The sequence below is a fragment of the Oryzias latipes genome, chromosome 24, assembly GCF_053564925.1.
Source record: "Oryzias latipes strain Hd-rR chromosome 24, Olatipes_Hd-rR_3.1".
Taxonomy (NCBI): Eukaryota; Metazoa; Chordata; class Actinopteri; order Beloniformes; family Adrianichthyidae; genus Oryzias; species Oryzias latipes.
Window position 1 is genome coordinate 7,059,254 of NC_136260.1, and position 27,616 is coordinate 7,086,869.

The 27,616-nt window shown below is 39.8% G+C and overlaps 1 protein-coding gene across 1 annotated transcript in view; it reads right to left on the bottom strand.

The window, feature by feature from the left end:
• Positions 1-1,841: 1,841 nt before the first annotated feature.
• LOC101174151 (dihydropyrimidinase-related protein 5) overlaps positions 1,842-27,616 on the bottom strand; it is a 37,919-nt gene continuing 12,144 nt past the window's right edge. The window contains exons 2-14 of the mRNA XM_004083787.4: positions 22,778-22,892; positions 19,244-19,393; positions 15,882-16,040; positions 12,902-13,081; positions 10,881-10,949; positions 10,746-10,790; positions 10,583-10,658; positions 10,348-10,504; positions 10,136-10,277; positions 5,743-5,885; positions 5,458-5,665; positions 4,735-4,912; positions 1,842-4,645 (exon numbers count right to left, since the gene is read on the bottom strand). Coding sequence (XP_004083835.1) covers positions 4,560-4,645; positions 4,735-4,912; positions 5,458-5,665; positions 5,743-5,885; positions 10,136-10,277; positions 10,348-10,504; positions 10,583-10,658; positions 10,746-10,790; positions 10,881-10,949; positions 12,902-13,081; positions 15,882-16,040; positions 19,244-19,393; positions 22,778-22,888 — 1,704 coding nt within the window. The 5' untranslated portion in view covers positions 22,889-22,892 and the 3' untranslated portion in view covers positions 1,842-4,559. The remainder of the gene's footprint in view (positions 4,646-4,734; positions 4,913-5,457; positions 5,666-5,742; positions 5,886-10,135; positions 10,278-10,347; positions 10,505-10,582; positions 10,659-10,745; positions 10,791-10,880; positions 10,950-12,901; positions 13,082-15,881; positions 16,041-19,243; positions 19,394-22,777; positions 22,893-27,616) is intronic.

Consider the following 27,616-nt stretch of genomic DNA (forward strand, 5'->3'; position numbering starts at 1 on the left):
CGTACGTTATAGTTGCAGCTGTTTTTACTCCATATTCTCTATATTTTTTATGATGCTGACTGTATCAATTATTTGTCTTTTGTTAGTTTAACCCTTGTGCTATCCTATGGGGTCCATATGACCCCATCCTTACTTTGACATGTTCTCCCTACCATGACAAAGGTGGATAAAGGTGGAAAGATTTCATGTAATCCATGGACACCAGTGAAGATCACAAATCATTGAAGAAAAAAGGTTCAGAGCACTGTCTAGTGGGTCTAGATGACCCAACTCCCAATGTTAAAGTGCCTAAGATAGCACAAGGGAAAAATGTATAAATTAATCAAAATTTAAGCAAATAAAACAAAAAAGGATTACAAGTTACAAGTTAAGCACTTAGGGTTCTGCAATAGGGCTCCACAGCCATCTGTGACTCTTTTATCCCTCCATTATGGCTCTCTGGCTGAAGAAAAAGAAATGATAATCATGTTTAAAAATAGGATTTATAAATTAGCATTGATTTGTATTTTCGTTGCATTTTTCATTAATGTATGTAATTGATGTTTTGGGGCTCTTAAGTTGACAATTTTTAACAAATGTCCGGGGACTACTGATGGAAAATAGCCATGGGTGTAATTCTGGCGCGTTGCAGCAATGCTTCGACATGCACTGCCCCTGTAAAATAAACAAAACTAAAACACGTGAATAAAGACTGCTTACTCATGTCGTCTGGTTCCAACATGGCAACATCCATATTGCGAAAAATATTGCGACTGAATTGATTTTATTTAGCTGGAGCCTGGGGTTGCACGGTGGTGCAGAGGTTACCACTCTCACCTCACAATGACAATGCTCTGGTTCATATCCTGGCTGGGACCTTTCTGCATGGAATTTGCTTGTTGTCAATGCTTCAGTGGGCTCTTTCTGGCTACCCAGGCTTCCTGACACAGTCCAAAAACATGCTTCATCGTTAATTGGTTCTTCTAAATTGTCTCTAGCTGTGTATATGTGAGAGTTTATGCAAGTGATTGCGACCTCTCTAGGGTGTATCCTGCCTTTGCCCAACAGTAGCCAGGACAGGCTCTGACACCCCCATGACCCTGAAAGGGGTATAGCGGGTTAACCCTTGTGCTATCTTAGATGACCCCACCCTCACACTGACGTGTTCTCCCTACCATGAAAAAGGTGGATAAAGGTGGAAAGATTTCATGTAATCCATGGACACCAGTGAAGATCACAAATCATTGAAGAAAAAAGGTTCAGAGCACTGTCTAGTGGGTCTAGATGACCCAACTCCCAATGGTAAAGTGCCTAGGATAGCACAAGGGCTAGTGGGTCTAGATGACCCAACGTTAAAGTGCCTTGGATGGCACAAGGGTTACGAAAATGGATAAATGGATATTTTAATCTTTATTTATCCAGGCAATACAGATTAAGATTATTTTCAACTGTGGCCTGGCAAACGGCGAGACCTTTTGGCAAAAAAATAAATGAAAAGGAGTTGGATGGTTGGAGCCAGAGGTAAACCATTTTCAATGGGTGATGTCACACTCACTCACTCCAGTTCTCGTAGACTATCAATGGCTTTGAGTCAATGAGCACAAGTCATGAATAAGGCAAAGGAAAAGCAACATTTCCCCTTTTAGAGATTTTTCTTTAAAATGCTTAATTCAAATGAGAAAAAAAGCCTTTTCTAATGTAATTAGATGTTGTTCAACTTCCTGACACAACTCGGTATTTTCAAGGCACAGGGAGACCCAGGCAGCCAGATGTCATCATTTACAAAAGGTATTTTACCCAAAAACCTTTCTACTGGTGTTAAGTAATTATATAGTGCAGAAAAATGGACTCAACAAATATTCTGCTTTTGCAATTTTTTTTATTTGCGGTTATTGTGGTAAGAAACAAGCAGCCACTTACAGATTCAACAGGTTCACTGTCCAACACAACAAGAATCCACAAACACACACAGCCACTGAGGAGTTACAGTGCCTTCAATGCAACAACAAAACCGTCCCACAATGAAATAACATCAATGTAATTCTAGAAAAACAGCACCAGTTTTTATGAACCTGTGGCCTTCTCCTCTGCTTGGTGCCCTTCATGCATTGGTGAAAGTGTGGCACAGAGGATTCCCATTGGCACATACTGTATATTCTTTCAAGAAAACACCCAAAGGATATAGAGTACCAGGACACAAAGGTCATGAATAAATATAATACTGGTAGGCAGGAATGAAAGGATCTGTGTTTTCTTGTCTACCTGTGCAGCTCAATCTTGGTGCTTTAACAACAGTCGGTTTCACTTTTCAGACCACACAGAAACACAGCCATCTTTTGTTCACAGTGAGGCCTCACGTATTTATCAATGAAGGCAGTTAATGCTCATCTTTTAACAGATTATCTAGTTCCTGTGTCATTTTAGAAGGCAGCGTTCGGTCCAGATGGAGATTTGATCGCTGAGGAAGGCTTGTTTATTACAGCAAGTGTAAAACTCCGATGCAGACCGAACGAGGGGGGGGCCCTGGTCAAATGTTAATCTCATTTCCTTTGCAGGTCATTCCTAGAGTGGTTCGTCTACAGCCTGAATCAGAAAGTGAGCCATAAGGTCAAAAGAAGAGGACAGAATGCGTGATCACGTGACCACTTGTCTTGTGATGTCACCAAACCCCATGCTGTTTCAGAACCATTGACAGTATGATATGTAACTGGACGTCACCCATAGAAGATGCCTTGCTTCTGGTTCCAATCAAATAAAGTCAACTCAATTGCCGTTTTCCTGCCATATGTCCTTCAGAATGTTGGAACCAGACGTCCTCAGTAAGTCGTGATTGGTCAGTCTACATTTTCTATCTCGAATCAGTAGTGAGCATGTTAGAAGGCCACACCCCCACCACTGATAGCGGCCTTAGGAGCTACCTACTTTTATTGAGGCGTCTTGTCTTGACTGGTCAGTTTATTACTTGTTTAACTTGTGCTACAACAAAAATATAACGAAAAAAATGAGGATTAACAAGAACATGTTAATAACAGGTCGCAGAGCAAGACTGTTTATTCTGACCAATAGAATGACTGAGTAATAGCTGTTTATTTGTCTATAGAAGTCTATGGGATTTTAGATTTTTGGGATGAGCGGGTACTTCCTGTTTGTAACACGAGGGGGTGGGGCTGTTCGATCCAGTTCTTATTTTACTGTCAATGTTAGAAACTGAGCAAATGGGCATGACAAGCAAGTGGAAGAACTTTTTGAACAAGCCCACAGAGGCAATTCGAAAGCTGAGCGCTTTATGACCACCTGTCAATCAAAGGTTGTGTGAAAAACATAAAAAGTAGTTTATAAAAATTCAGTCAGTAAAGTCTAACAACAGAAAAAAAGAACAATTTAAATTCAACTGAAACTGTGCCCATTTCAGTGGTACAGAACTACACCAGCCCCTAGTGGTTCTAGGGGGAACTGCGCCTGGCTTGGTTGGTGGGTCCAACAAACGAAACAGAAGGAAAGCAGAAAGAATACTGTTAGTATAAGCCATCTGTTTTTGTTCAGTATTTTGCTGACAAAATGTGCATAGTGAGAAAATAAAAAGATTTATAGCAAAAGTTGGAAAATGTCCAAAGGTAATGAGGAGAATCAGGAAGTTGCAAGTCTTTAATGCTCATTCCAGGTTATGCTAGCCCAATGAAGTAGCTGATTAAACTAATAACAAAAAGATAATCAAAGCAAATGAAGCTGTAACGTTTATTGGGAATTGAACTGGAGGAATTTCCCAGTCTTATCCTGGTCTGATAAAGTCCTTAGAGTACAGTCTATAAACATCTTTCACGTACAACTTGATGGTAATCAGTTTCCCACATCTTTTAAACATTTTTTTTAGAATTTCCAAAATATGTCAGATGTGTTGGGGGTGCTATGCTACCTCTCAGTACATAGATCCTTTTTTCATCCCCACTTTACCTTCCAGAAGTAAACGCTGAAATTTGTTGACGGGTATTAGCATTTATCTATTCTGAAACAATAACCAGCCCAAAAAATCTGCAGTGCACTTGTTTATTTTGGATTCCAGTGAAAGTGTGAGGATTAGCGGTGTGTTCTACAAGATCCGACGGTGTTTGAAGCATTTGGATTTCATCACCACAAGGCTGAGTTGGTCCACCAAGGACAAAAACACGGTAAATGGAGCAGCAGGAAGTTTGATCACAGAGCCCGCACACATCTTCCTATGAGGCTAAAGCTACGGTGTACCGCATGTCGGTGTGTGAAAAGTTTGCAAGAAATTACAGTTTCACCATTTTTTTTTTAAATAATCCAGTCGACATCACTTCAGTTTGAACCATCAAAAACTGTACTGGTTTCTGTCTCTCACAGGTTGGGTTGCTCTTCTTCCCAAGAGCGTGATGATGACGAGCTCTTGAATTTATCAAGAGATTAAAATTTCCTGTAGCCCTTGAGTTCACCCAAATAACACACAAATTCGATCTTAATTCCAGTTTGATTCTACTCCTGTGGTTAAAAAAGCAGTGCAGTTTTTCTTGGTTGTTCAGAACCTAAGAAACACTAGATGGTTGAAGCTCCGGCACCAAAGATTACCAGATACCACTGGATCGGCCACCGGGAGGGGCCAGGATCCGAGCTGAGGACCTTTTCGGGATGTGGTCGTCAACCTGAGAGCCTAGAGGAGAAGACAGGAAAATGTTTTCGAACTGCAACAGATTAATACACAAAGAATGGATTAGTCCTGATGGCTTTTTACTACAATACCCGAGAGGCTGAAGGACGACTCGTGTAGATCTCTGACTCCCTGGTGTATGCGAGCAGAAGCTTTGTTGGACGACTCTCCATCAATGGGTCCCAAGCCAAGCTCCCTTTTAATTGTGTTTGCAACCTTGGCTACATCACCAGAATAGGGATCCCTGGCAACCCCTTTGTAAGACTGAGTCTGAGACGCACGAAGAAAAGAACAAAGATTGAAAATAGTAGAAAATTTATCAGAAAGTTACAAGGATTTGTTAACCATGTAGTTTGAAATGTCAACAAATCTTAGAAGAGGAGTCACAATTTTTTTTAAATTTAATCCAGATTTAGTCCAAATTAGCTCCAATTTTGACAAGTTTTGGACGTAAAACTAGTAATGCATGGAAAAACAGATGATTGTGAATAAAGAGTCACCTGTCAAACTTTGAGGCAAAGACAAGTTACATGTTGTACGGATAATAGAGTTAAGAAAATATTCTTGCCTCATAAAAATAGAACTGCAGCTCCACGTCCTGATAAACAGGGTTTAGGGTCTTAACCCCAACAAAAGAGTCAAGAGTTGAATTCTTTATGCAGACTGTCAGCTCACAGCAGCTCGATACAGCATGGTGGGTGTGTTTGGAGGAGTTCAGCTGACACAGCAGGGGACTGTGCTGCAGTCCTGCCAGAACAATTTCAGCGTTCGCTCTTCAAAGACTGACCAGAAACAGGTAAGGACAGCGGCCTCACCTTCTCTCTCTGGACCATCTTCTTGTAGAGGTAGTCAGGAAAAGTGTGCAACGGGTAAAACTTTCCGGATCCCTCTGCGCACATGAACATGCTGTTCTCACACACCAAACGCCCCCGGCTGATGGTGACCAGGGGAACTCCGTGGCAGCGCATCCCCTCGTACAGGTTGAAGTCACCACCTTGAACTTGAGTGGTCACAGAGATTGTCCTGCATGTAGACAATGGATCGCATGAGAAGGTTGTGCATTTATAATCCAGGGTTTGAGTTTAGGTGTAACTGCACACTTTGTTGCATCGGGGTCCCAGACCACTACATCAGCATCCGCCCCGGGGATGATGCGGCCTTTGCGCGGGTACATGTTGTAGATCTTTGCTGCGTTGGAGCTTGTTACGGCCACAAAACGGTTCTCATCCATCTTTCCTGTAACCTACAGACAAAATACAAACATAGAAACACAAACATCAGTGCCATTTTGAATTTAGAACAACAGTTAGACCCTGAGCTGGTTCTGTGGGATTTACCCTGTTAAGACCACTGTATCAAAAAATTAACAGAAGATGACATTTTATTTGGAACTAAGATGTTTTTTAAACCCGTTTTTGCAATTTTGCATTATCCTATTCTTATGAGTTACAGATAGTGTAAATTATGATGCATTGGGTGAGTTGGTAAGTTTTTGCTCACAACAATGTTAATTTAAGATGGAAAAAAATTCCCTTACTTAGCCACTGTCTCAAATTTGATCCACACATTTGTAACATGGTGTAACTGTGAAGAATTGACATCAACAAATTTGAATTATCTTTATGCAACAAGAAGTCATTTACGAAAATGAATAACAATAGATGAGTTATTCTCATCATAACGTTGAGATAATTAGCACAACTTTCCCGCCAAAAAGGGTTTTTGAAATTTCACGAAGGCAGCCATTTTGAAATGAGCAGGAAAAGCTCCTCTACTGCCCCTAGTGGAATGATGATGAACTACAGTACAGAAAACATGGACCAACTTATATCCAATGGATTGGTATGGAAAGTTTGGATCATGCTGAGATAAAGGTCTCAGAAATGCATGTATCAGATATGATACAAATTGTTATGTTAAGGGAGTAGATTGTTGATCTAGGCATCACCAACCCTGATCCACGTAAAACACTGCCGTACTTGTTTTCCAGCTAACCCTGCTTCAGTAATTACTGAATAGCTGGACTGAGTGATCCCAGTTTCTGATTGTCTGAACACACTTGATCCAGGTGAGCAGTAAATATTAGAGCAGGGTTAGCTGCAAAACAAGCAGGACAGTAGCTCACAATGAAGAGGTTTGGGTACCAATGCATGGCCCGTGGGCTAAGAATGACCTGCAGAACGTTCCTTTTGGTGCTCATTTACTTTTGTAGCAGTTGTTGCTGTTTTTCAATTGTTTTTTTGTTCCTGAACGGTTGTTTATTTTGGTGTGTACTTTATCACTTACTTATTTTTGTATAAAAAAAAATGTTATTTACAGTTGATCACATGTTTTGCAGGTGATCACATGTTTTCTAAACTTTCGCAGCTGTATTTATTTATTATTTATTTATTTAATACGAATGTCATTTTTGATAATAATTTTAATAGTATTTTTAATAATATTTTTCATGATAATTGTCATAATAATTTTTAATACTTTAATATGAATGTCATTTTTGATGTCCTTTTTTTGATGGGAAATTATATAGATTATTTCTGAATGTCGTTTTTGCTGCCACAGAAAAATGAAATTTCTCCATAGTGGGATTAACAAAGTCATCTATCTATCTATCTAACCTTTGATATGACATAATAATATTATTGTGGTCCACAAGGGGAGTGGACCCACTCAGCCAGCTTCACAACCATCCCTCAATGGGGCTGATGGATTGATGCTAGGCTAAGCCCCAATTCACACCAAAGCAGCAACATGCTATCATTCCAGAATGAATGTTTGCTGTCTTGTAAAAATTCACACGGCCCAAGTCAAGCAGCCATTTAATTGGGGAAGGAGACTTACATGAGGGAAATGTGCAAGAACAACAATTATAAACAATGAAGATGTGCAGAGGTGCAGTTTGTTGTTCCAGACTCCCGTCAGCTGTTAAGGAGACTGATGGCAGAGGGGGAGAAAGAGCTTGTGAGTCTGGTGGTCCTGCACTTCACACTCCTGTACCTCCGTCCCGAGCATAACTGTGCGGGAAGTGTGAAAACAAACTTCCCTTACCCTTTCAAAATTAAAGAGTTCTGTGAATTTGAAGCAACACCGGCTTCATGCAATTCACATTTGCAACAACAGCACGGCATGTAATTAACAGCCCAACAGCTGTCGGCTCTTTAGCGCTCCAAGTCCCAGAACCCTTCACCTTGATGTGCAAGATGTTCCTCCTGTGCTTTAGATGAAGCTCATTGACCTGCAACACTGACCTCAATGCAAACCTGAGGAAGGTGGGTGGAAAAGTAAGCAAGCTTGGACAATCTTTGAGAGAATTATCTCCCAGCTTTTCCCCAGATTTACTGACTATGATCTTCAAGCAGTATTTGGGATCTCAATTCCTTTTTTTCTCAAGTCATAAGTGGCTTAGAAATGTGAGGAGAGGCACTGCCAAGTCTCTGGTAGAAGAAAGTAGGCAAGAAAATCCACGTTCAGTCTTTGTTCAGTGTTTCCTTCATGTTTAGGACGCTTCATGTTCAAAAGAAAAATCTAAAATGTTAATAAAGACGTTTGAGGATTGTTTTAATATTTTTTAATCCACGATGTGGCCCAGCCTTACCCAAACTCTGCATCCAGAGGCCCCTGGGTAATTAGAGTTTGAAACCCCAGGGGGGTATTCCAGGAAGCATGTTTAAACTTCCCTGACTTTAAACCTGAACTCTGGCTGAAATCCGGCTGAACTTGCTTACTCTGGGTATGTCGGTTCCAAAAGACCGGATACGACTTGGTAACCCTGGGTTAATGCACGTGCACGGCGTGTACATAAGGACATTCTCAATGGATCGCCGATTTCCGGAGTCACCATGGAAACAAAACAAGAGAGCGCTATACTTCAGTGAGACTGAGTTGGAGATTTTAATGACGGCGTATGAAGATTATAAGACCATCAAAAAAGTAATACGGCTGCATCATCAAAAGAAAGATTTCTGCTTGTAGTAGAAGAACAGACAAAGTAAACGCACGAGTTTCTGATATTATTTCCATTTTCCTTGTGACGCATATATATATATATAACTTATCCAATTTTGCCAACATAAATGAATTACTTCTATTGGTAACAAATAATTGAGTTAAATGTATTCAACCTAATTTCTTACGTCTATAAAACTCAATAATTGTTTATACAACTCAAATTGATGTATTTGTCTAACTAAATGTCATATTACTCCAATTGAATTAATATGTTTTCCATCTTAATGAATTATAATTCTTGAACTCTCATATGTCTAAATTTGAGCCGGCAGATATACTCATTTTTATAACAATAAAAAGAACAAAACAATATGCACTACATGCATACGTTCATTTAGGAATTTTCTAACATTGCCTTTACAGCATTTGACTGTAGGCTTGCTACATAAACTCATCATCCTCTCCCTCCCTCTCACTCATGGTGCAGAAACTTAAGCAAAGTAGGATAAAATAACTCGGCAAAATACAGTAAAACAGCTAAACAACTAGACACATTTGGTCAAAAACCCACACTTAAACCCAAATCCGTCTAGACAGGCAAAGGGAATGGTATCCCACAATCCCTTGTGGTGCAAGGGATTGTTATACCTACTTAAATGAATTAATTTGAATGAAAGTAAAATAACTGTCTGAAAACTACATGTTATTTTTAAAATGACAACAAAAAAAATGATTTATCTTAACTGAAAAAAAATAATTAAGTTAGATTAAAGTAAAAAAGTTTATCCTTCAAACATCCATATGTGGTCTTATCACCCTCTCATGGTGGAAGAAGTATTATCTGAGCTTCTTCATCCACTAAATCATCTTCAAATGGACACGCCATGCTGCTTCACCTCTCTGAAAACAACCTTCAACTAAACCTGGTCCAGACCAGGTTATGTTCAGAGCATGAGTTCGTGAGCATGAGTTGTTCAGCCGCTGTAGCTCTAGAAGAGGACCAGCATCGCTGCCTTGCTGTGGTGTTGCTGGGCCCCCGCCTGCCCCGCCTGTGATGCCTCATCCGCTGTCTATGCAGCTTTTCACAGAGGAAGATGTCCCAACTATTAACGTTTCCACCAACCAAATTCTTTTGAGCTCAGCCTGTTTCCCAGTGTTTCACCACCAGTGAAGGGGTGGGGTCGAAAGGATGGGGGGGGGGGGGGGGCTCTATTTTTAGGTTATGTGCTTGTTTTAATATTATTTGTTTTTGTTAAAATGAAGAAAGTCACACAGCAAACACATTTCCAAGGGTCTCTAATTGTAAAAGATGCAAAAGCTGTTTGAGATATTTTAAATTGTGTGCTTTTTTAATTTCATATTTCTAATCCGTTTGTGCTAAAATTGTTACAAAATGTCCACAGGGACTAATAATGGCCCAATTTAATGACCCATTTTTATTAACTCTATGCTTCTGTGCAAAAACATGAAGAAAACCCTGAAATCTTTTCAAATGACACTAAAATCAAACAATTTTGAGGGTTGTGAGTGTGTGTGTGCACGTACCACTCCCCTCTCCCAAATGACACTCATCCTGTCCTGGACTCCAGCCACTCCATGAGGGATCTTTGTAAAATCCTCTTTGCCCAGAGCCCTCTGCTTGGTGTTAAAGGGACGGTGCTCTGATGCCACAACGCTAAGCGTGTCACTGGAAACAAATGAGATGTGTTTGTAAAACATTTGAGTTCAGGATTCTGACACGGATGCAGCAGACATACTTTGCCAGCAGGCCCATGAGGTAGCCGGGGGTGTTTGGGTCGAGGCGGAGAGGAGGGACGATGACATGGGCGGCAGAATGAGCCCAGTCCTGGTGGTAATACTGCATCCCACTGAGCACTGCATGAGCCACTGTGGTCTCAGCATAGACTACCTTATCTGGACACAACAGAAGACAGTTTATAACGTTTTTGCAAACCTTGATACTTTTTTTTTCTGCACATAAAAGCTGTCCACCTTGCATCTTAGCAGCAGCAACCATGTCTCCAGCAGACACACTGGAGACATTCACAAGGTAGATGGGACAGCGGGCCTGGAGTCAGACATAAACCAGTAACCAGTTAGTTTCTCTGCTTGTACATAGCTTCAGACAGAGTGTTAGCATTTGGTCGTTGTTTACCCGGTTGGCGATGGTGATGGCTCTGTGTGTGGCTTCAGATTCAAGCTGAGGTAAAGTAAGAAAAAAAATGTTAATGTACTTCCTGTAGTATTTTAAATCAATATTCATAGGTCATGAACTGAGCAGTAAAGATACCTCTTCTGGTCGACTGATCTCTATTCCCTCTGGTCCGCTTATGCCTAAATCCAGAGCTTCTTTGGCCCCCTAAAAAGAAAAGAAGATAATGTTGATTCTTAATAAAATACTGAAAGGAGATAAACATGAAAGAACAAAACTTAAAGTTGCTTTCTGCTCATCTTCTGATCTATTCTCAAATCGTTCCCAGTGGTGTTTTAATTGTGATTCTAATGTTTATAGCCAAAATAAAAAAAACTGTCATGTTCATTCTAGAACATATTTTTTGGAGAACTTTTTCTTCAGACTAAACCCAGATTTGTCTCAGTTTGTGGAGTTGTCTTAGCAATACTGTAGTAGTACACAATGGCAACAACTGAATCTACAGAATTGTAAATGTTGAAAACTCAATCTATAAATATCAATTTATAAAACCTTTAGGTTTTCTACACCTGTATTATCAGCACGGTTTAATGCTTTGTTATAAGCAGTTGGGGGGAATCTTTACCTGTGAGAATATCATATTTGTGTACCAAATTAAAATCTCAAATTCTTCCAAATTTTATGTAAAAAGGTAATAAAATATGAAAATATCAAAAAATGCCAATATTTTAGTCCATATTTTATAGCCCATTTAGGCTACCCATGATATTTAGTAAGGCCCATTAAAAGAGGCAGGTGATACACCCACAACACAAAAAAACCCTCCCTGCAGGGATAGATGGACGTTGATTTCTCCAAAAGACCTATTTTTATGAACTGATGTAAAGACCAGATGTTGAAGAATTCGTGAAAATATGTAAATTTTTGGTTTGGGAATTTACGTCAACCTTAATTTGTAAAAGGTGACGTTATGTGAGTGGCAAAGTCATATTTCTAATACAACACTGGTTTGAACAACTCTGAAATATTTACAAGTTCAGTAATGTCAGTAGTGTTCAAGCTGAAGAAGGATATTGGACCTTAATCTAATGTCTGCAGACATAACAAGAACTATAAACTCTGTTTCCAGAAGAACGGCTGTTAATCAGCAGAAGAAGGAATACCAAACTTGTTCATTTGACAGAATATAGACCCTTTTTTATTTATTTCACAGCATTACCTTATTATTAAAAAATGCTTAATCAATTATTTAAAATGGCTAAATTGATTGATTTCTAATGATATTACTTCACTTGCTCCAAAAATGGAAAAATTAATTCATGATTTTTCCTAGTGTAACATAATTTTGCACATATTTTAACTTTTGATACTTGATCAATTTTTGCTATGAAGATTTTTGAAACAGTTTTATGTCTATTTTGCTGATATAGCATTATTTTTATTAATCACATACATGACTTTTATAAGTAACATAATCTGCATATATTTTAGCTAACTGATCTGCATTTGCCATGTTGATTTCTGATATTGTTATTTTTTACATAATAATTTAAGTACTTAATCTTTGTCATGTGCTTTACTGATACTTCAAGATTCTTAATACTGTCTGATAAAAGTTATGATAAATCATGTAGTATAATGGTTTACGGTATAACGGGGTGGGATTATATAAGTTCGCTTCCTTCCACTCCCTTTCAAGCAATATTTATTAATATGTCTAATTATCCTAAGTTTGATTTGTCATTGCATGAATGTATAACTGATGATTGTATTGTTTTTGAGTATTATTCTTATTTGATTGCTTAAAATAAACCATTTCAAATCAAATCAAATCAAAAAATCAAATCAAATCAAAAATGTTTAGCATTAGCCAGCTTCTGCACTTTGCTTCCTCTGAATTATTTTATGCCACATTTCCAGATATTGCTTTATTACCATTCAGGGATGCTGGAGCCTATCTAGCTACTGAACAGCAAAGGTGGGGGGCAAATCTTGGACAGTTAACCCAGCAATTTCTATGAGCTATTGTCGGCTAAAGCAAGCTTCTCTTTGAAATTTGGCTTGGTTCTAATAAATATTAGACAGCAAGATTTTGATTTTGCCAACCATTGGCGCTAAACGTCCGTCCTGCTGAATAAAAGTGCGTCTCTGCTGCACACCTCTGCCACCAGCTCTCCGTTCTCCGCGTGGACTCGAGCGATGGCGCCGATGTCCTTGCATGTCTGCAGCGTCTGATAGAGCTCGGAATCACGCAGCATCATCATGTCTTTGTAGGCCATATACATCTGAAAGGAGTTCACTCCATGCTCCCGGACCAGGGTCTCCATCTCATTATGAACCTGTTCAAACATCATTATTTTATGGATAGTTTACAGATGTAGACTGACACACAGGTGATACCAAAACATCAGCTTCGTAAGCAGCGTCAGGTATTTACTTTCTAAAATTTACAGTCACAAAATTCCTTTTTTACAGTCAAAACAAGTACATAGGAGATCTGCACAGTGATACATTTTTAACACAACGTCCATGCATTGTCACAAGTTGTACGGTATATTTTTAATGAAACACATTTCAAGTTTTAATATAAAAAGTTATTACAAAACAATTGCTCTAAAACTATTGGTGAAAATACAATTCTTTTTTTTTATATTCCTTTCTAGGTAAGACCAAAATCAATAAGTAAATAATGGATTTTAACAAGGATCCGCGCCCTGTCCTACTGTGCTTGTACACGCCTCTTCATCTCGTTCCAACACTGCTGACCTGGGCTGTTCTTAAGTCCTCCCTCCTCTCCACCTCTGCTCCCAAATCTCACTTGACTTCTTCTCATTTACACACAGATACTCTGACTTCAGGAAGACCTGGCTGCAGACATCAATGTCCAGAACCTGAAGATCTCAAACCGAACTGGAAGTACCACTGTATCGCTCAGAAAATACTTGCGACCCTAACAGTTACGGGTTTTCCCGTTTTAAGCTGCAATAACAATTTTACTACAGTTCTGAACACTTTTGGGTTGTGGTTAGGTTAAGGATCAATTTCTTCCAGCCACTGATGTCAGACGCCATGTCGTCTACAGTCTCGTCTTCCTGCAGCTGACCTTCATTCTTCTCCTTAGCAGAGCAAACCTCCACCTCTCCTGTTTGTTCCTCCAACTGCTGCCTGCTCTCACTACAGGTCACAGCGTCATCACAGACATTCCTGTCTAACAGCTGGGTAGCTCGGTTGGTAAGGTGAGAGGCTACCATGCAGGAATCCAGGGTTCGATTCCCGGAGGGGAATGAGCAATGGCACTGGGGGCAATTACCACATCAATGGCGAGCAATTAACATCACTCAGTGAGGGTCTTACCTAAGGACCCTTAACCCAGTAGCGTTATTCCCGCTCCCCGGATGGGTCAAATGCGGAGAAGAATTTCCACATTGTGGGAAAAATAAAGTATAAACGAACCTCATCTGTCAGCCCATCACCACAGGAGGAACTGATCCTCGGGGGTAGTCCCACCTCCTCTGTTACACCTACAGAACATCTCACCTCTGACTTCCAGCTCTCATTCATGTCCTGAACAACTCCAACATTCTTTTCTGTCACCTCATCTCCTCTCCTCTCCTCTCCTTTCATTGACTTTCTCTAGATCTACAAATTCCCTTCTCTGTTCTCCTTCAGAAACTTCCTCAAAGCAAAATTTGCATCTGTCGTTCTCTTTCTCTGCATGAATCCAAACTGCTGCTCATAAATAGTCATTTCTGACCTCAGTCTAGCTTTTACTTCCCTTTCCCTAACTTCATTGAGTGACCCATCAGATTTCTTCCTCTGTGGTTTTTACACTTTTGCTACCTTCTACCTAAAAACGGACACCAGAGCGCTTCTATTCTCCTCAGACGTTTTCTCACTCTCAGAGAACTTGGTAAACAGTCAGAATCTGCTCCCTTCTTCCAAACATCCACAGTTCGGTTGTCAGAACCAACTGCCTCTCCACTCTTCATCCTCTTTTTCCTCACGTCCTCCTCACTGATCCTTGCTGCTCCACAACATCCACCTCTTATTCTGTGCTCTCATATATTTTCACGATTCATCTGCTCTTCAAACGGTCACAAATGATGTTCTTTAGAACGGTGGTCCCCAACATTTTAACGCCGTGGACCGGTATGACGTCATCCTAAGTTTAGACGGACCGGTCTTTAAAGATGTGGCGGACAATTTTTGTAAGAAAGCTACGATGAGGGAGGAACAGAGACATAGCAATGCGAACTTTAAGCTTTTATTTTGGCAGGCAGGTCATAGTACATCACAAAGGGTCTGATCATCCTATCCCCCTCCCACACTCATGGTGAAAAAAAGAAGATCTGTCAATCAAATGTAGCTTAATTTTTTGGAAGTGGAAGGCTCCTCTTTGTCTCCTGGCTAGGCCTTTTCCCCTTAGCAAATAAACTTTCCAAAGACGTTTGTTATTTACTCATTTTGCGAGCTCCTGGGCTTTATTTTAGAGGTAACTTATCACATGAGCGAAAAAAGCACGAGTGACATAGACGGATGGAACAGAGAATCGGGCAATTTTTCCAAATAAAACATCTTTCAGATTCCGAAATAAATTAAACGGAAGTCATGTAAGTTGTTTATTCTTTCTGTGCGGCCCGGTACCAAATGACCCACGGACTGGTACCGGTCCGCGGCCCGGGGGTTGGGGACCACTGCTTCACCAATAATTTGCTCTAGTTTTAAGGGAAAGCTTTTAACCAAACTAAAGCAAAAACTATAAACCGGCGTGTCAAATTTATTGGAAAAATAATAAAAATATGATCTCACAAAAACACTTCTCGAAACAGAACATTTAAAAAAAAATATATTTATGGTTCAGAATGTAAAGATACTTTTTAATGGCCTCCATAAAAATTCCCTGTTAGCTGAATCATATCATGTCAGGCTGTCAGCTCATATGATGTTAGATGAGGCACGTGCACACGGCCACGACAGAGTTCAGATGATCAAGCCGAAGGGCGGAATGAGACTCATAGGATCTGCATAATGCGCCCACTGAGCATGTGCATTAACCCACTTCCTGATGGGTTTAATCCAGGTCAACACACAACTCACTCCACACATAGAAAAAAAAAAAACTCCCAATCAGGCTTCTACCTTCGGCCCCCACCAGGTCACCCCGACGTGCAGAGAGTAGTCGCAGCACGTCTTGGCGTCGGCCAGAGCGCGGCACTTTTCGTAGGCGTCCAGCAGGGAGCAGTGTTGTTCGGGAAGCACCAGAGCCATCACCATGGTGGTACCACCCATCAGAGCCGCCTAAGGGACGAGGATGGAAGAAAGGAGGAAGGGCAGGAGAAAGAAAGGGCTGATTAGAAAAGAAGAACAACGCTGTAGGAAAACACAGCCAGCGATTGTTCGGTGACAATGAATTTTCTATAAGAGCTGCTGCCATTATTGAACTGAACAACAATAATCTTGTTTATTCACACTGAAACCATGAAGTCATTGTTTATTTTTCATTTAACTGTGTCAACCACAAGACCAACTTAAGGCGTGGCTGTATACTAAATGCTTAAATAAAAGCATTGTACTTAGAAATACAATCTATAAAGAAGTGTTGCTGCTGTTAAACGAAGTCCTCAATCTAAATACAATGTGTCTGGTTTTAAAGATCTGCTCCGATTGTGTCACTGATGGGGGTGGGGATGCTGGTGTCTCAGGTTTCCTGTAACCATGGCAACGAGACAGGATGATCTGCAGCATCAGCAGGAAAACGCGTCTCCGAAAGTGCCCTATGTGAAAACAGAAGCCTCATTGATCACTGTCACTTAATGTAAATATATGAGTTTCCATGGGGGGGGGGGGGGGGGGGGGGGTCGGACTTTCTGCCCCATCCCTTGAATAACATTTTACTGCATGTCTTTGCTTTGGAAAAAAGGAGGGAATGAAAGGAAAACATGGAAAAAAAAGCTGATAAGTTAATAAATAATGAAAAATACAAAGTTAAAGTTATTTCTTTTCCATCTGTACACAAACATTTTATTTTCTTGCATCCTGTCACCAAAGATTCATCAATAATTTAACTTCTTTAAAAATATGGAATTATGAAATCTAGAAAAACTAAACCTTCTGCTTACATTTAAATGACCTTTTTTTACTGCTGCAACTTGAATAGAAAACAAAAATGATTTACTGAAGGAAATTTACTCAGAATGGGATTTCCCTTAATGCAGGATCAGCTCAAAGCTATAAGGCACATTTCAACTTTTTATTTTTACAAATTAAAATTTCAACACAGCAACAATAGATTTAATATTAAGGAAATAATAAAAAAATAAATGCAGAAAATAAATATTATGAATTTGATGCAAACCTGCTGTTTACAGAAATGCAGTTTTAAGCTTAATTTTCTTTATAAATGACCTCCATTATGAGAAAACATGTTAAAAACACCAAAAACACCATTCTGATTGAGTGGGATTTTATGTTGTTTATTTCTAATCAGTGCCAGCTATCATATTTTTTAAGGCATGTAAACTGGTTTAACAATTCAGTTCACCTTTTCAATCAGTCCCAAAGCTTTTAATTCCCTTTCATATTTACTTTGAGAATATTTTTAAAATAAAATGTATGCTTTGCAAATGTTTTCCTATCCTTTACTAGTTGGACTGATTTAAAAGCTGTTATTTATTGACATTTTAAAAAGTTCGTTTTTTCTCCAACTGGTGATTACAGAGACACAAAAAGCTTTAGATGATCAAACATAGCTCCTGTTTTATTAATTAACACTTTTGTCCAGTATAATCAGATTTCCATTGATAAATGATTTTCAATTTTTTCAGCTACTTTTACCCTAATGAATTTGACGTACTGTATAATTTTGTAACTTTTAACCAACATTAAATTGTCCTTTCAGCCCAGTTAGTTTTCAGTGAAAACCTCTTTGAGGGTCATTTTTATGCAGTAAACATGTCATTTAGTGCCTTACAAAGTGGGCAATTTCAGTCAATAAAAGCAGGCTACTAAAATCATCCTGAGTGATGACTCAAAGCTGACTCAACCCTATTCCTCATTTATTTTTATAATGAATAATAAATAGTAACAAAATAAAAAAAATCAAGAGTTTTAACAAACCCCCCATGCGATCTGCTGTGGAAATAATCCGTACACAATGGAAAAGGGGGAGGCGGCCAGAGGAGAGATGGAACCAGCGTGTTTATCTGTGTCGGCATTTCAGTATGAAAAAAAACAGACAAGGAAAAGGTCGAGGAAAACTGTGTCACATATTCACTGAATGCAGGGGGGGGGGGGGGGGCTGAGAGGCATGAATGATGTGAGGGGATGAGAGGGCCTCTGTATGCTGGACTCCGCCGGGGGCTGTCAGTGTCAGACAGATTAGCGCTACAGCTCTCTGATCAGCTTCTATCAGCTGCACTCACAACACCTCACATTACGGAGGAACACCTTTCCTCCATCACCCTTTCCTCCATCACCCTTTCCTCCATCACCCCTTCCTCCATCACCCCTTCCTCCATCACCCCTTCCCCTCCTCTAGTGTCTGTTTATTGAACTCATGTAGTCTATGATAGATGCCACCACTGGCTGCATATAAGACTTGGATTGAGGGATACCTCCCCCCTCGCATTTCAAACAAGAAGACAAAGTGTGTATTTTCAGAAATTAACGCACTTCGCCGAAGGCTAACACGGCGTGCGTTGGTTTTTGCACACTTCGAAGCTTTAAGTACTTTATTCTTTTGATTTTTTCTGTTTCAATTGTTTTTTTTAAAACAAAATGTGGACTATTTGTAACTGGTGCGATGCCTTGTCACAACGAAGCACAAGCGACATACATGCTGATCGTCCCGATGGGTTAAAAAAGCATCAGTTCAGAGAGAAAGTTCTCTCTAGTTGTTACCTAACTAAAACCCATTTTTTTTCTAAATAAAGTCGTCTTTAAACTCATGATTGTCTACATATAATTGTCTCATTTTGCTTTACTCAGTGTTTGCTATATCACACTGCCACAGCCTGAATCCTCAAGCCTGCAGACTGAGGAGAAAGCTGAGATGTACCCAAAAAAAGGAGGAGTGGTTCAAGAAAGCAGGAGGGGATTGTAGAGACCGACAGTTTTGGGTTTCATTGAGTCGTTTCCATGGTAGCGTGCTCAGCGTGGGGACGACACAATGGCTGAGGGATCACATGTGGGCCTGCGCTCTCATACAGAGAGGCGTTTCCACGCTGAGAGCTAGAGGTGGTCGTCGGGGCAGTGAGGGGAGGTGGGCGGAGTTTGACAGCAATTCCACGTTGGTTTCATTCACTAATCTAGATGAGGAAGGTCCCTGCAACAGGGTTTGGATGTGAAAACAGAAAGTGCACAAAAATGTCTTTGTTTTTGTCCTAAATGCCAAGACGACGGTGAGTCTGAGCGTGACGGCTGTCCTTGTGCTTCAGATGCCTTCAATCACACGCACGCCATCCATCCAAGCATGTGCAGGAAAATGTGTGGGTGCTAAGTACCTTGGTCCCGTTGTAGAAGTCGTCCTGGATGCTGGCGTTCATGAAGGTCTGCTGCAGGTGCACGCTGGTGTCAATCCCGCCCGGCAGCACCAGTTTCCCGGACGCGTCGATCACCTTAGCCCCGCCGGGTATCATGAGCTCCTTTCCGACCTGCAGCGGGTGACACAAACACCCTTTGATGATGGCACCGCCTCTTCTTTAATGCTTCTAATCCTTCATTGCTTCAAACATGCTCTGACAAATGTGCAGCTTTTTGCTTTTGAACCACCTATCAATAAGTCACTAAAGGCAAAAAAAAGGGTAAAAAAAAGCAAATATTTGGCTGTACAGTAAAACAGCGATTATCAGAATCAGAAATACTTTATTGATTAGCGTTCTTGCCTCACAGCAAGCAGGTCCTGGTTCAAATCCCAGCTGGGTTCTCTCTGCGTGGGGTCTGCATGTTCTCCTTGTGCATGTGTGGGTTTCCTCCCACAGTCCAAAAACATGCTTCTTGATTGAATGTACCATTGTCTTCATCATTCCAGTCCAGTTCAGATTAGTTCACTGCACTTTAGTCAAATGGATTCACCTTAATTCAGTTATGCTGCATTCACACCAAATGTGCGTCTGCCGCCTCCTTTTTGACGTGCGGCAAATTCTCTGCTCCACGCTTGACCTGAAACCTGTTGCTCTGGGTGTGTGGGAGGAGCTACCGTCTAAAGTTTTATCGGTACATTGAAGGATTGACTGTAAGTCCCATTTACAATACATGGGAGATATGAATGATGCTGAGAGATCAGGTTTATTTATTTGGAAGAGCTCTACAAAGCATCAGTGACCACGTCTCCATGTCTGGGTTCATGACATCATCTGAGACTCTCCCAGGACGGTGAGCTTCACCGTCTTACTGCAGGAGCTGCAGCTGAATGACGGCTTTCAGCGCTACTTCTGTGTCTCTGATTACATCATCTACACGTAACGAGCAAAAGCTGAGTTCCTGATTGGTTGACAAGAAGAGAATTTTTCCCCAAAGTTCAGATCTTTGAACTCTGGAAACATGTGCAGCATTGTTAACCCTTGTGCTATCTTAGATGACCCCACCCTTACATTGACGTGTTCTCCCTACCATGACAAAGGTGGATAAAGGTGGAAAGATTTCATGTAATCCATGGACACCAGTGAAGATCACAAATCATTGAAGGAAAAAGGTTCAGCGCACTGTCTAGTGGGGTCCAGATGACCCAACTCCCAATGTTAAAGTGCCTAGGATAACACAAGGTTTAAGCTGCCCAAAACAAGCTGCCACTGGACGGCTGCACCTGACACTGAAAGCGGGCCGCAGGACCTCTGATCACATCAGTTCAGTGTAAATCAATTCACAATTAATTTTCTTTAATTAAGATGTGTTTTCATTTGTTTTGACATATTCATTACTGATTCTGTGAAATCTGAAGACAGAATAATGGTGCTGGATTTGGAAACAAAGACACCTTCAGGTTAACTGGTGATGTTAAAAGACCTGCTGATGGAGCGACACTCACACTTCAATTGTTCTTACTCCTTTCCTTCCTCTGCCTTCATCTCTTCCTGCAATCCATCCTCATCCTCTCATCGGCTGCTTCTCTCTGACTCCAAAAGGAAGTTGTTAGATTTTTCTGGCTGAAGCTTCTGTGAAGCTTTTGCTCTAATGCTTTTTGGAATCAGTTTCCGATTAACCCCTATCATTATCTCTGCATCAACTATGAGGCCTTGGACCAACAGATTCCTCCTCTTGGATCTCCTCCCCTGTCTCTCTTGGAACTCCATTTTTATTTTGGACTATCCTCTCATTTGCTTCTAGCTCCAAACCGGATCTTCCCTTGGACCTTTCCAACCTTTGCTGAAGTTCCTCATCCATATCACCTCATCAATCAATCAATCAATCAAATCTTTATTTGTATAGCACTTTCACATCTTCCAGACATCCAAAGTGCTGCACACGTATAACTACACTAAAACCATAGGTAAAATTCAAAGAAACACAGTAAAATGATAATAAAATCATCAATAAAAGAAAACACACAAAAAAAAAAAAAAAAAAAAAAAAAAAAAAAACTGTCTAATTATCATTCTCTCTGGTGTTAAAAGCCAATGTAAAAAGATGAGTTTTTAGCAGAGATTTAAAATCGTTTAAGGATCTGGCAGATCTCATAGACAGGGGGAGACGATTCCAGAGTTTGGGAGCAACCACTGAAAACGCTCTGTCCCCCTTGGTCACCAGTCGAGTCCTTGGAACCTCTAAGAGCATCTGGTCTACAGATCGCAGAGCTCTACGAGGACAATGGCTCTGCAGGAGCTCAGAAAGATAAGGAGGTGCCAGACCATTTAAACATTTAAAAACCAAGAGTAAGATTTTAAAATCAATTCTATAAGAAACAGGCAGCCAGTGCAGAGAGCGCAGTATTGGTGTGATATGATCACGCCGTCTGGTCCCCGTTAGAAGTCGGGCAGCGGAGTTCTGGACCAGCTGAAGACGGTGGAGGAGAGACTGGTCGATCCCGGAATAAAGGGAGTTACAATAGTCCAGTCTGGAAAAGATGAATGCATGAACAACCCTTTCCAGGGTGTCATGGGGGAGATATGGCTTCACTTTACTGATTAATCTCAGATGATAAAAGCTGGACTGGACCACTGCACTAACTTGTTTGTCAAATTTAAAATGACAATCTAAAATGACCCCAAGATTCCTAATAAAAGACTGGTTAGAGTCTAATGACCCAATGGCACATCCATTTCTAAAGTCAGTGAGATCCTCATCTGAGGAATCCACAGCACCATCAAGTTCCTGCTCAGCTCCATCTCAACCTCTGAAAAGAAATAGTTTCTTGTCCCGAACCTTTGATCCTGAGGTCAAGATTTATTGCACCCATTGACTGTATATGAGAACTGGACTAAGTGACCCCTCCCCCCTCACGTTCCAGACAGGAAGTACCTGCTGGTTCCAAGAAGCCAAAATCCCATAGACTTCTATAGAGAAATAAACTGCTGTTACTCAGTCATTCTGTTGGTCAGAATAAATATTATTGGTCTGATATCTTTATTAACATTTTCTTGATAATCCCCATTTTTTTCTTGACATTTGTTTCTGTAGTGAAAGTAATTTTAGTTATAAACTGACCAGTCAGATCCCTCGATAAAAGTAGGTGGTCAACATTTGAAACTTTTGATTGACAGATTCTTCCAACCCTGCTTTCAATAGATGGGGTGTGGCCTTCCATCAAGCTTACTCCTGATTGGAGAGAGTGGTTGCCATAAAAAAATTGACTTAATTCCTGGTTCCAACATGACAGGGATGCCCAAAAAAAGCCAACAAACTTGGCTTAATTGCATTGGAACTGATGTCATTTGGTGTGAGTGACATCACAATAACTCAGTCCAGTTCTCTCATACAGTCAATATAAGATGGTTCCTATTTTCCATGACAACACACCTATAGCTGGAGTTGCTTTGGATCCCGTGTCTTTTCTCTACAACATTTGGGCTGAAAAAGGTTGTGGTGTGGATGTAGCTCACCTGCTGAATGATGCCGTTCTCGATGTAAACGTCTGCTTCCTGGGTGAAGTCATCGTTGACCACCTTTCCTCCCTTGATGAGGATGCGCATGGACCCCATGTTAGCAGCCATGATCCTGCAGCACAAGCACGCATTTGACCTTCACCGTGTTCACCGACAGCAGGAAAAACTCTTTCTGATCAGACCCACAGTTCACTTATGAACAGAAAACAGAAAAAAAACCTCTGCAGAATTATGTCAGGATTTGTTTACAGAAGGAAACATCTTTTTAGGTGTTCATGTATATAAAATACCCGTGTTCCTAAAGATTTATGATATAAAGGCATAAATACTTTAAAAAAAATAATTAAATGATAAAAAGCCAGAACTAAAAAGATAAATGAATGAATTAAAGAAGTGTTTGTGTTTAGATTCATGCATGAACTAAATTAGATGTATTTTAACGCTTGATATAATTTAGAGTTACTTTAAAGCTGTGTTTCTTGATTATTTTGTCTTATGCCCCACCTATGAAGAACTGCCATGACCCCCCAATGACTTTCTGCTGCAACTATTATTAATATCATTCGTCAAGCTCCTCAAGTTAAAAGTATATCTCTGCAAAACAATGGATTCTTAATATCATAAAAGAAAACAAACAAGAAAGAAAACACAGATCAGATAATCAATCATTTTATTAACATAGTTTTTTAGAAAATTGAAGAAAACAAAAGAGAAACATTTGCCTGTTTTTATTCCTAAAAATCCTAAAAATAAAAGTAAATGGGTCAACATATTAATAATGAATAATTGTATTAGGATGTTTTTAGAATCTAAAATAAATATTTAGGTCCTCACAAATGCCTTTGTCATGTCAAAACGTCCATAAACAATAAATGGAAGCAGTGTTTGTTGCTGTTTCATCGAATTGTAAGGCTAAACGTTTTTGTTTTTTTTGCGTTTATCAGCCAGCAGCTCTTGAAAATGGCTAACAGTACCTGTGGTTACATGTTCAAAAGTCTTTGATCGGAGCAAAGATCAGATTAGAATTGAATTAGTTATTGATTAGAATTGAACTGTGTACATGGGTGCAGATAAACGTCATTGGATTATAACAAACGTTGACATACGCCACACTTTCCATCAGAATAAATCACTTGGACATGCGCAGAGCTCTATGAAATAATGACGCTAGTAGAAGAAATAGTGAGTTCTGTTGTAAACAAACAAAGCTGCAGCGTAGATGATCTTCTGAATGTGTTTTTATTGTTGTTGTGATTATTATTAAGTGCCTGTTTGCTCATAGTTTTCAGGCCACAAACTTGACTGATCTAGAGAAGATCCGTGTGGAGGAGTGGGCCAAAAACCCTCCTGGTGTGTGCAAACCTGGTAAAAACTACAGGAAACATTTGACCTGTAGATTCACAAACAAAGGCTGTTGCACCACATAGTAATATTGATTTTCTCAGGTGTTCAAATACTTATTTGCAACTGTAGCATACAGATAAATTGTTTTTTAAAAAAATAATGCAATGTGTTTTTTAGATGATGTCTCTCACAGTGAACATGCAGCTAAAATGAAAATGTCAGACCCCTCCATGATTTTTACGTAGGAGCTTTTATCCTGAGCTCTTGCCGGTGCAAAACTCTTTAGTTCATTAAACATTTTTTGTTCACAACTGGCTTAAAGAAAATATTTCTTTTCTCCCAATGTTACCAGTTCTCACTGGCAGCAACTTTACAGGATTTGCTCAGATTTTGTTCCGTAATCAAAGCAGGGCTGCAACAAACTGTACACAGACTTGATATCAACAACAGAAGAAGTTGAGTTTTTTGCATAAATAAAGTGGGATATAAAATTAAGTGGCAAACAGATCCATACCTTATAACTATCAGGAGATATTTAAATGTTACAGATTTCCAAATGACCACTTGAGGCTGGTTTCAAACAGTTTTTCTGTTGAACTCTAGGTCAAAAAGTCTAATTTTATCTATATTTCAGTTCCAAAGTATCTTGATGTGTATTGTTTTATATTATTTAAAAGATTTATTTTTAAACCCAGCTGGTTAAAAAAAATGTTTAAAGAAGTAAGCAGAGTACACAGTGAAAATGCAAATTTGTCATCTAGATATCAATCCTGTGATCTAGAATGAAACATATATGTAGTTTTCACTGCAGAGATGACAAACAGTGTTGTAAACTGCACAGAAAAACTGTTGCTTAAAATGGAGACTGGCTGCACCAGCGGATCTATCTGTTCTTCACAGGCTTGAAGTTCAGAGACTTTTCAACACAAAGTGGTAATTTGGAGATGGTCAAAATCTGTTTATTACTAACATCAGATGTACACCCGCTGGCCACTGGACAGTTAGGCACAGCTGTCCAAATGCTCGTTATTACAAATTAATAATAAGCCAATCATGACAGCAACTCAAAGCATCTAGGCATGTAGACATGGTCAAGATGATCTGCTGCAGCTCAAAATCGAGCATCAGAATGAGGAAGAAAGGTGATTGAAGTGACATTGAACGTGGCATGGTTGCTGGTGTCAGACTGACTGGTCTGAGCATTTCAGAAACTGCTGATCTACTGGGATTTTTACCCACAACCATCTCTAGGGTTTACAGAGACCAAAATTGGGCAACAGAAGATTGAAAAACCGTGTCTGGTCTGAGGAGTCTCCATTTCTGATGGTAGGGTCAGAATTTGGCATCAACATCAGCAAAGCATGGATCCATCCTGTCTTGTATCAATAGTTTAGGCTGGTGGTGGTGGTGTCATGGTGTGGGGGATTGTCACGCCCCGCTCTGGAGTGAGACCGACAGGTTCAATGCAAAACAATAAAAACCACTCCAGAGGTTTGTGAGGATGAAAAAAATGCCTGTTGTTTTATTTGACAGCACATGCTCTGAAACACAGACTCCTCTCTCTGTCATGAACCAACATTCATATATGACCTGACCCCTCCCTTGGCCCAGGTGGTTCCATTTCAGCTTAATTGTTTGAATTTTGGTCAGGCGCTACGAAAGCCTACCAAACCCAGATTTCGGGGTCCTTGTGTGGGATTTCAGTCGGGGGGAAACTGCCACAGGGATATTCTCTTAGCACACTTTGGACCCCTTAGTACCACTGGAGCATGATTCCAACACCAAAGTCTACCTAAGAATAGATGCTGACCATCTCCATCCCTTTCTGACCACAGTGTAGCATCTTCTGATGGGACTTTTAGAAGGAACAGGCGCCATGTCATAAAGCTGGAATCAACTCACACTCTAAAAAAAGTATTTGGGCTGTAGTTGGAAAGAGAATCTTTTTTACATTGATCTAACTTAATTATTTATTTTGGTGAAAATGAATCACTTTTTTGAGTTCATTCAACTTAAAAATAACACGTAGTTGTCTGACATAGTTATTTTACTTTCAATCAACTTAATTTAATTAAGTAGGTGTAACTTTGGTGTGAAGCTGTCAATGCGTCATGACATCACGGCAGCGCAAGGAATTGTGGGATACCATTTTCTTTGCCTATCAGGGCAGATTGGGGTTTAAGTGAGAGTTTTTGTCCATGTGTTTTGTTGTCTAGCTGTTTTACTCTGTTTGAACTAGTAACTGTTATGTTTATTTCTTTCTGCACCATGAGTTAGAGTTTGGGAAAGCATGATGACAAATCCCATTGTGCGGAAAAACACCGTATGTACCATTATTTAGTTCACGATAAGTGAGCTCCTGCTGACTAATGCGAGACATTGCTGGGGCATTCATGTCTTTGATATGGAAATTACAAGGCCCATTGATTGAAACTTTAGAAAAATGTGACAATTTAAATTATATAAACAAAATATATATATATATATATATATATATATATATGTACAAGTTAGATCAACTTATTTACATGAGATGGATAGACGTAAAAAATTAAGTTGAATAAAATTAATTCAATTCTGTGTTACCAACTGAAGTGATTCAATTAAGTTGGATCAACTTTTTTCTTTTTAGAGTGCAGACTGGTTTCTTGAACATGACAATGAGTTCTGTACTCAGATATTCTCCACAGTCACCAGATCTCAACCCAATTGAGAACCTTTGGGATGTGGTGGAACAGGAGATCAGCATCATGGATGTTCAGCTGACAAATCTGCAGCAACCGGAGTGATGCTGTCATGTCAACATGGATCAAACTATATCTGAGGAATGTTTCCAGTACCTTGATAAATCTATGCCATCAGGGATTAAGGCGGTTCTGAGGACAAGAGGGGTCCAACCGAAACTAGCAAGGGGGACCCAATAAAGTTGCCGGTGATAGTATATAAACATAGATAAAACAATAAAAATTATAAAACACAATGGATTAAAAGCAATCACAAGTGGCTGGTGAGTGTACGTCTGCTGACTTTTTTCTGGGGCGTGTCGTATTTTTTCAAAAAGGTCAATTATGCGTCCCTAAAATTACTTTTTAGTCATTTGTATTGTAATGTGTAAATCGCTTTGGATGAAAGTGTCTGATAAATGCCATTTAATCCGTTTCTGAAAAACATTTTCCAAGTTTTGTGAAAACAAAAAAGAAGATATTTTTGGAAATAATGAATTGTAACTCTTTCAGGAGAATTTTAGGAAAACAGACGGAAAAGCCTTTAGTGTTAGTTCAGGCGTTTTCTGCTTCATGAGCAGAAACATGACGATCACCTCTGGGAATGGTAATCCCATGTTCCAAAGAGGTTTCAGTCATAAAGGATTCATTTTTGGTGTTAATTTCCTTTTGGGGGGTTTGCAAGATATTACAGAATATTACTCCAAAATGGCTACAATGACACAACATAGTTTTGTTTCTATGGTTGCAATCTAAAAAAAGATGGAAG